The sequence below is a fragment of the Rhinoderma darwinii genome, chromosome 1, assembly GCF_050947455.1.
Source record: "Rhinoderma darwinii isolate aRhiDar2 chromosome 1, aRhiDar2.hap1, whole genome shotgun sequence".
Lineage (NCBI taxonomy): Eukaryota > Metazoa > Chordata > Amphibia > Anura > Rhinodermatidae > Rhinoderma > Rhinoderma darwinii.
This window is the reverse complement of record NC_134687.1, coordinates 338,287,542-338,297,241: the sequence shown is the minus strand read 5'-3', so window position 1 is coordinate 338,297,241 and position 9,700 is coordinate 338,287,542. Positions and strand designations below refer to the sequence as shown.

Genomic DNA, 9,700 nt, shown 5'->3' with positions numbered 1-9,700 from the left:
AGCTGAATGCCTACAAACATCTGCCCACTGAAATCAATGGGAGAAACAGCTTTTAGTTAATACGGGGTGACTACGCCGCTGGTTTAAAAAAAACAGTGTAAAAAGACTCTCTGTAGAAAGTGCATGTCACTTGCGGTTTTTTGCAGCTGATTTTCTATTGAACACTATGAAAAACGCCTCAAAAGAAGCTTCATTTTCAGCTGCGTAACGCCTGAGAATCAGAGGCTGGTTTCTCTCTAAACCGCTCCGTATCTTCAGACGTTCCTTATTTTGTGTGTGCACATACCCTTAGAATAATTCTATGGTCTCTTATAAATGTAATTACAATTAACCTAGATTGCAAAACTGCAGTATCAATTGATGGGTGGGAGTTGATTTGGTGTGCATGAATCTAAAATGTATAAATTGTATTTGTTCCCTTTCCTAGGTTGTAGCGAACGCCTCAGAAGCAGTTGTTGGTGCCAAAGATGCTGTGATTCAGGGTTTCACAGGAGTAGTTGATAAAACTAAGGTGGCTGTGCAGGATAGTGTGGCGATGACCAAGTCTGTTGTGAACGGCAGCATTAACACTGTTCTGGGTAGCAGTGTAGTAAAGATTATGAGCAATCGTGTGGACGCTGCACTAACCAAGTCTGAAACTCTTCTGGAACAATACCTGCCGCCAACAGATGAAGAGTTGGGTAAGCCGAAACCTGCTTTAAACCAAGCTTGGGTATGTGAATTTTGGTCCCTGCAGCGCACTTGGTAGTTACCTCATCAGAGGTACAACTCCTTTGCATAGGAGGGAAATGTTAAATTATCTGTAAGTAACACCACGTGAGTCTCTCTGGAGGTTATTGAGGCCTCCTAGATCAAGACCTACCCACTGGGGCAGTTCTCATATCAAACTTTCTTTTTTTGAGGCGTAGCTTCTATAAATCTACTTTACCTAGAAGCTGCATCTCTAAAAGTAAGGATTCTTTATCTGGAAAACCCAAGCAGACTGCTATGAAGATATATTCTTTTTAGTTAGTATGTGAGTTCACCCTAAGGCTGAAATTCATGTGAAACGTGGCTTGTACTGTTATGTGGGCATAACTAATTTCTCAATTTTAGCTAAGGAAGCCACAAAAACAGAAGGCTTTGAATTGTCCGTTGATCAGCCAAGCTATTATGTTCGTCTGGGATCCCTCTCGGCGAAGGCCCGCAAACGTGCTTATCAACAAGCTTTGACCCGAATCAAGGATGTGAAGTGCAGAAGTCAGGAATCCATTGCTCAGCTCCAGAACACCGTGGACCTGGTTAGTAAATCTGCTTCTGTTTACTAATCTTAAAGCATCTGCATGAAAAAATGCTGTTTTGTATAAGTTTCCACAAATTGTAGTGGTTGTGTGTGTAACAAATCTAAATTGCAATGTAAAGGTCCTATTATGTGGGCTGCCATTTCTCAAAGAAACCACGTAATCTATTTTTGGAGGTAGGCGTTTACCTAATCCACGCATAATAGAAAAACTAGGGGTATGTTCACACGGCCTATATTCGGGCTGTGAATGCCCGAAAAATCGAAAGCAGTTCTGTTCCGACTGAGTTTTTGCTGGCTTTTTTTAAGTATAAAAAAAGGCAGTGAAAGTGCAGGACACTTCTTGATGTTTTTGGAGCAGTTTTCTGTAGACTCTATTGAATGAAAGCTCCAAGAACAGCTGTAAAAACTGAATCGCGAGTGGCACAAAGTCTGAAAATCAGGAGCTGTTTTCTCTTGAACAGCTCCGTATTTTGAGACATTTTTTTTGCGTGTGAACATACCTTAACTCTTCTAAAATAAACGGAGGGATGAGATGTCTGGGCCCAGCCAGGTTTGCAGGATAGTTTTTAGGGCAGCAGCGGAAGTGCAGAAAATGAGCTTCTTGTAGAGCTAGGGGACGGGAGGCAGATGACCAAAGTGCGTCCTCCAGATTGACTGGGACCCTGACAAGGTCCATAAGCAGTGGTACACGTCAGCCACATCTGCCCTACGCCTGAAGCAAGCCTGGGTTGCTCAGACTTTCTATGGAGTCCGTACACCACTAAACTGATTTCCTGAAAAAGCCAAACCAACTAAGCGGCTGAGCACTTTTGTGCTTCGTTTTAGTTCTCAGTGCTCAGACTGCCACCAGTCCAGACTTCCGATGTTAGTCATGTCCTAACATTAGTTGCCCTTTAAGGAGATCTGTCATTAAAAAAAAAATAAAGGGCTCTTTTGTTAAGAACGATCTATAAGATTCTCAGCAGGTGACCAGCCAAGAGGCACCATATTTTGTGTACTAGGTCTAGTACCACCTTCTAAATTGTTCTAGAGCCATCATAGATTTTCTTGATAAAAGGAGTATGTACAGGTGGTGGTGAAGCTGCCTGAAAAGGGAGTACTGTATAGAACAGTGGGTTTTGGTGCGAGAACTCGTATTGTAAATGCATACCAGGCTTACTGTTTAATCCATATTGAGGGTGGGTAATCTTTGTAGTCTCTCCCACAACATCTTTCATATAAACATTACCCTGTTCTCTAAGATTGAATATGCAAGGAAGAACATGAATGATGCTAATCATAAAATCCATGATGCACAGAAGAAATTCTACAATAAGTGGGTGGAGTGGACAAAAGGCACAGGACAAGATAGTGGAGAAACTGAAAGCACTGAGGTAAGTCCCTTCTATAAAATGTATGCTACATCAGATCTGGTACACTGAACTTCTGTGTAATGTTACTTTCCCTTCACAGCAAATTGAATCCCGCACTCTGAATATTGCCCGACACCTCACTCAGCAACTGCAAACCACATGTCTCTCCCTGGTCACAAGTGTTCAAGGACTTCCGAAGAACATTCAGAACAAAGCTCAAAATGTTAGTGCCTTGGCTGCAGATGTCTATCAAAACTTCCGTTCTGCCTCTTCCTTCAGAGAAATGTCTGATGGCCTCTTAACCACCAGTAAGGACCAGTTCACAAAAATGAAGGACTCTATGGATGATGTGATGGACTACTTGGTTAACAACACTCCACTAAATTGGCTGGTAGGTCCCTTTTACCCACAACTGGCTGATAGCCAACATGGGGAGCAACAAGTTGATGGGGGTGACTCTGCCAACAAGGAATGAGAAATTCTTTGTTTGCATAAGTGACTTTACACTTGGTCAAGTGGGCAAACTATCTAATACTACACCATTTACATTACACTTCCAACCCCTTGTGCTGACTTGTGAGGGACAGATGGTGGCAACGGGCCACATTGCAGTTATGAGGATTTGTCTATCATTGGCCTCTGTCTTACACTTGGGTGTTGATGCCAATATGTCACTTGTATCACTGATTTTGTGTAAATGCTACTCTTTATACTGTTTTTGTGCACCTTTTGTATTAATAAACTACCTGCATTGATTGGTCTGTGTTAAGGTCCTGTGTTCATAGAACTGATCAACAAATCGGATAATAAATTTGGTAGTGCACACTGGTTCTATTTGAGAATTTCAATGAATGGTGCCCCTGCAGTAAGACAAATCCTCACTCTAATGAGGCAAGCGCTACATAGTGGTAGCAGTACCTAGCTACTGTGGACACCCACTTAGGCCATCTATGTCTCAGTGACCAGGATAGCAAACGTGCGGTTAAGGGTAGGAACGCACACAGCATATTCAGGGCGGATATGCGGTGTCATACTTTGCAGCATATTCGCCTGAACACCGCAGGGAAAGCTGTCTGAAATTCTGCACCACTATCGTGTGTTTTCCAGGCGTAAATTATTGCACGTGCGTTCTTCCGCTGACTACTGCTCCGGCCTACCTGGATGACACTGCAGGCAATGTGGCCGCTGCAGCCTGTGATTGGCTGCAGTTGTCAGATGGCCTGCAACATCCAGGGAGGCTGGACTGGTTAAGCAGGGAACTCTGGGTAAATGTATGTTCACTGATTCTGCTGCAAATGTCACAACACCACTTTGCTTGCAGGTTTAAGCACCCCATTGAATTCAGTGGGAAAACCTGCACCGGAAGAGCTGAAAACACATATAATTGACATGCTATGGTTGAAGAAACTGCACTGCAGGTCAATTTATGTGCATATTTTTCCAGTACGGGGATGAGATTTGTCAAATTCCCACCTGCTGCTTCTGTAATATGCGGCAATGATGCCGTTGTGGCAAATCCGCAATATTTACGCTGTCTGTTCGTACCTTTTTAACCCCTTCCCGTCGTAAACCACTTTCAGAATTTCATTTTAGTTTTTCCTCCCCACATTCCAGAAGCCATAACGTCTATTTTTTTCGTCGCTATAGTACTATGAGGGCTTGATTTTTGCAGGACGAGTTGTAGTCTTTTGTAGCACCATTTATTTTGCCATATAATGTACTAGGAAACGGGGAAAAAAATTATTTGTGGGGTAGGAAGTGAAAAACAGCGATTCTTCCATGCTGGTTTACGGAATTCACTGTGCAATTAAAACATGTTAACATTATTCTGTGGGTCAATACGATTACGGCGATACCAAATATATATATATATATATAGTTCTATGTTTTACTACTTTTACATGTAAACTTAAGTTTAAAGAATGTATTTTGCATCGCCAAATTCTGAGATCCACAACTTTATTTTTCTGTTGATTTAAGCGGTATGAGGGCTTATTCTTTTGCAGCATAAGCTGTAGTTTTTAATACCATTTTGGTGTAAATGTGACGGTTTGATCACTTCATTTTTTGTGGGAGATGAGGTGACCAAAAAAACAGAATGCATTTATAAATTTTTTTTAACGGCGTTCACCATGCAGGTTAAATAACAATATATTAAAATGGTTCTGACTTACGGACATGGCAATACCAATTATATTTTTTTTTTTTACTATGCTCTAGGGGGAAAATGTAAAAGGGGGGTTTTTTGAACTTTTTATTTTTTTTACACAAATAGGTGTACAAAGATGGCAGACCTGGGGGCGTTCATTAAGCACCCAGGCAGCCATAGCAACCATCACACCCCCCCCCCCCCCCCCCACACAATTGTGTTGCGGGGTCGCGATGAGCTGTTAGAGGGGATCGCCCCCTCTTTCTGACAATTTAAATGCTGCGGTCAGTATTGACAGCAGCATTTAATGAGTTAAACTAGCGGGATCGAGCGAGATGCTGCTAGTTACTCTGAAGTGTCGGCTGTAACATACAGCCGTCATCGTATGGAGCGAGCTCAATGCATGAGCCCACGCCATACTTCCCCCTACCCGTCTTTGGCGTATAGAAACTCAGGTTTTGTGGCTCCGCCATTGCCAAAACTGGTATGTCTGGTAACGTAAGACAGTAGAATTTGGAGCTGTGCATTGCCACACGGGTTCTGACTCACTGTATGCAGAGTTTCTCCCCTAGAAGTATTGCTTCTGGAGATTAACCTCAATGCGTAGTGTCTGATGGAGCATTTGTTTTATTTGGTTCTATACAATTGAAAGAAAAAAAACAAACCCTCTGGATAAACTGAAGCGTATGGCAGAGGTATTGGGCTTCTAGACATCTTGGCTGCCAAATTACAGCTCCACTAGGTACACTAGCTTAGTACAGTGAGCACAAAGCAACCTGCGGTTTACACTTTAAAAGCCCAAAAAAAATGTAACCAGTAACATTAAACACCCTGAATTTCCATCTGAAATGGCTGTTAGAAGCCAACTGCCTGCCAAGATGTTTGTGTAGCCCAATGTGGTCTGGAGGAAAGAATAGGGTAAAATGTCATAGTCCTGCTCTAAAAGTGTTACAACTATGCAGTAATACTGGGATTTACATTAACCTGGTCCACTTTCCTTGTGTTGTAGGTTTTGTTGTAAGAAAATAGTTTCTGTTGGAATTAAGATCTATTGGGCTCTGTGCACAATTTCATAGTATGAGGGAGCAGATACTACTATACTCAGTAAGCTGGCAAGATCTGAGGGGATAAATATCTTGGGGTAGGTTTACTGCTGAAAATGCACCAACTCTGGCATACAGGCCGTGCACTACATTAATGGGTTTAGACACTGGCAAAAGGGTGTGACTTGTCAGTGGAGTGGAAAGTTAGCATGGCTTAAGATGCACCATGCGTACATTTTGGCACAAGTAATCGGTGTCAACTAATAGGTGGAGTAAGGAAATAGCTAGATGTGTCATGTTTATCATACAGCTTGAACCACTTTTTTTTTTTTTTTAACAAGCTTACACTGTCTGAAGCTTAGACATGATTAGTAAATTTGCCCTGTTAGTCAATACTGTCCAAATAATTTGAATGTTAGGAATGTAGAAAAATGATATAGCAGAAAATAAAATCCAGCACATTATAAACCAGCTGAACGGTGTTTGCTTTTTAACGGGAGCTATGACCTGATGCAGAATGCTCATATTGCATATTAAACCACTTTGCAAGGCAAGCCACTAAGTTCCACATGCAACACAACTGTTCATAGTGGGGGGGTTTTCTTTTTTGTTGAACTTTTTATTTCTGCTTAATAGTCTTGTCAAAAAAAAACTAACTTTATTTTAACATTTTATTAGGTACCTGACTTCAGCATCAATGACCTTGCATCTGAAACTGATGGCAACTCCGATGTATTGGAGGAAGAACCGCAAGATTTCTCCCGAGCTAATGGCTGTGTAATAAGCAGAGAATAACACAACATTCTAAACAGTTTTTAAAAACCATTTTGCCCATTATACACACCTGCTAACATTGGGAGCAGTTTCTCAGACTTACATATGGCTTATACTGTAAATGCATTATAAAATGACATTTGAAAGCACTGTAAACTAGGTACAGTATAGGCAACGTGCTTTGCAGGAGCCTCGTACAGGAAGCGTGGCAGAATTTAGAGTAAGTGATTTGCGGCATACAATTCTATGGAATTATTTCGCTGTCTATGCAGCCAGTATGTTGTCTTAACCCCTTGAGTACCCAGCTCATTTTGGCCTTGAGGACCAGACCCATTTTTTCAAATCTGACATGCATCACTTTATGTGGTAACGCCGGAATGCTTTTACCTATCCAATTGATTCTGAGATTGTTTTCTCGTGACATATTGTACTTTAGTTTAGTCCAAAAATTTGGTCGATAAATTCATTGCTTATTTGTGAAAAACACCAACATTTAGTGAAAATATGAAGAAATTATGATTTTTCCAATTTTAAATGCATCTGCTTGTAAAACAGATGGTAATACCACACAAAATAGTTACCAATTAACATCTCCCAGATGTCTACTTTATGTTTGCATCGTTTTTTGAACATCCTTTTATTTTTCTATGACCTCACAAGGCTTAGAACTTTAGCAGTAATTTCTCATATTAAGAATTTAAAAAAGCGATTTTTTTTTTTCAGGGACGAGTTCAGTTCTGAAGTGGTTTTGAGTGCCCTATATATTAGAAACCCCCATAAAACACCCCATTTTGAAAACTGCACCCCTCAAAGTATCCAAAACAGCATTCAGAAAGTGTTTCAACCCTTTAGGCGTTTTACAGGAATTGAAGGAAAGTAGAGCTGAAATGTATAAATTTCATTTTTTTTTTTACAAAATTCATATGTAATACATTTTCTTCTGTACCACAGAAGGTTTTACCTGAGAAACGCAACTCAATATTTATTGCCCAGATTCTGCAGTTTTTAGAAATATCCCACATGTGGCCCTAGTGCGCTAATGGACTGAAACACAGGCCTCAGAAGCAAAGGAGCACCTCTTGGATTTTGGGGCCTCCTTTTTTCAGAATATATTTTAGGCACCATGTCAGGTTTGAAGAGGTCTTGTGGTGCCAAAACAGTGGAAACCCCCAAAAGTGACCCCCATTTTTTAAACTACACCCCTCAGGGAATTTATCTAGGGGTATAGTTAGCATTTTGACCCCACAAGTATTTTGCTATATTTTCTGGAGTTACTCTGTGAAAATGAAAATCTACTTTTTTTCTGGAAAAACGTAAAAATTTCTAATTTTTGCAAGAAATAAAGGAGAGAAAGCACCCCAACATTTGTAAAGCAATTTCTCGCGATTACGGAAATACCCCATATGTGGTAATAAACTGCTGTTTGGACCCACAGCAGGGCTCAGAAGGGAAGGACCCCCATTTGGATTTTGGAGCTCTGATTTTACTGGAATGGTTTTCAGTGCCGTGACACGTTTGCAACGCCCTGGAGGGACCTAAACAGTGGAATCCCCCCAAAAGTGACCCCATTTTGGAAACTATACCCCTCAAGGAATTTTTCTAGTGGTATAGTTATCATTTTGACCCCACAGGTTTTTTGCTGAATTTATTGGAATTAGTCTGTGAAGATGAAAAGAGACTTTTTTTTGGAAAAAACACAGAATTTTCTAATTTTTATAAGGAATAAAGGAGAAAAAGCACCTCAACATTTGTAAAGCAATTTCTCCTGATTACGGAAATTCCCCATTATGTGGTAATAAACTGCTGTTTGGACCCATGGCAGGGCTCAGAAGGGAAGGAGCACCATTTGGATTTTGCAGCTCAGATTTTGCTGGATTGGTTTCTGGGGGCCATGTCGCATTTGCAGAGTCCCTGAAGTACCAGTACAGTAGAAATTCCCCAGATGTGATCCCAATTTGGAGACTATACTCCTGAAAGAATTAAATTAGAGGTGTAGTGAGCATTTTGAGCCCTCAGGTGTTTTATAGATTTTATTAGAATTGGTCCGTGAAAATGAAAAAAAATATTTTTTCCAATAACCTGTAGCTTTAGCTCAGAATTTTTCATTTCCACAAGGAATACAGGAGAAAAGACACACCAAAATGTGTTACACAATTTCTCCTGATTACGGAAATACCCCATATGTGGTTGTAAACGGCTATTTGGACATACGGCAAGGGTCTAAACGGAAAAAGTGCAATTTCGTTTTTGGAGTGGAGATTTTACAAAATTTGTTTTTGACTCCGTGTTGCATTACGCTGAGGTACCAGTACAGTGAAAACTCCCGAGAAGTGACCCCATTTAGGAAACTACACCCCTCAAGAAATTCATCTAGAAGTGTAGTGAGCATTTTGACCCCCAAAGGTTTTGCAGAAATTAGTGCACAGTGGATGTTGCAGATTGAAAATTGACATTTTCCACATATATGCTATTTCAGTGCCCAATGCGTTGGGCCCAGCTTGTACCACTGGAGACATACGCCCCATAAATTCTTAAGCGGTTCTCCAGAGTACGGTAATACCCCATATGTGGTCATAAACCGCTGTTTGGGCACTCTGCCAGGCCCAGAAGGAGCGCCATTTGGCTTTTGGAGCGCAGATTTGGCTTGGTAGTAGTTTTGTTTAGTGTTTTACTGGTGTTTCAGTTTATAATGTGGGGGCATATGTAATCTGTGCGGAGTACATACATTTTTTGCGTGACACACTTTTTATTGGTACCATGTTTGGCTACGCGCGACTTTTTGATCACTTTTTATTCCATTTTTTTGGAAACAACGTGACCAAAAAAGGAAATTCTGCCATTGTTTTTTATGGTATTTTTTTTACGCTGTTCACCGTGCGGGATAAATAATATGATATTTTTTTTAGGTCAGGCCGATACGAACGCGGCGATACCTATTATGTCTAGTTTTTGTCTTTTTTTTCATTTTTTTTCTAATTATAAAGGGTTTGATCAGGGAAACAAGGCGATTATTGTTTTTATTACGTAAAACTTGTATTTATTTATTTATCGAAACTTTTTTTTTACTTTTTATTTTACACATACTAGGGGACTGGAAGAT

General features: G+C 40.5%; 1 protein-coding gene across 1 annotated transcript; it reads left to right on the top strand.

Annotated features, from left to right (window-relative positions):
• The first annotated feature begins 415 nt into the window (after nt 1-415).
• LOC142750214 (perilipin-2-like) lies at nt 416-3,109 on the top strand. Its single transcript, XM_075859172.1, has 4 exons — nt 416-680; nt 1,096-1,280; nt 2,524-2,655; nt 2,735-3,109. Exons 1-4 carry the CDS (start codon nt 536-538, stop codon nt 3,107-3,109), a joined length of 837 nt encoding a protein of 278 aa, XP_075715287.1. The 5' UTR covers nt 416-535.
• Nucleotides 3,110-9,700: the final 6,591 nt, after the last annotated feature.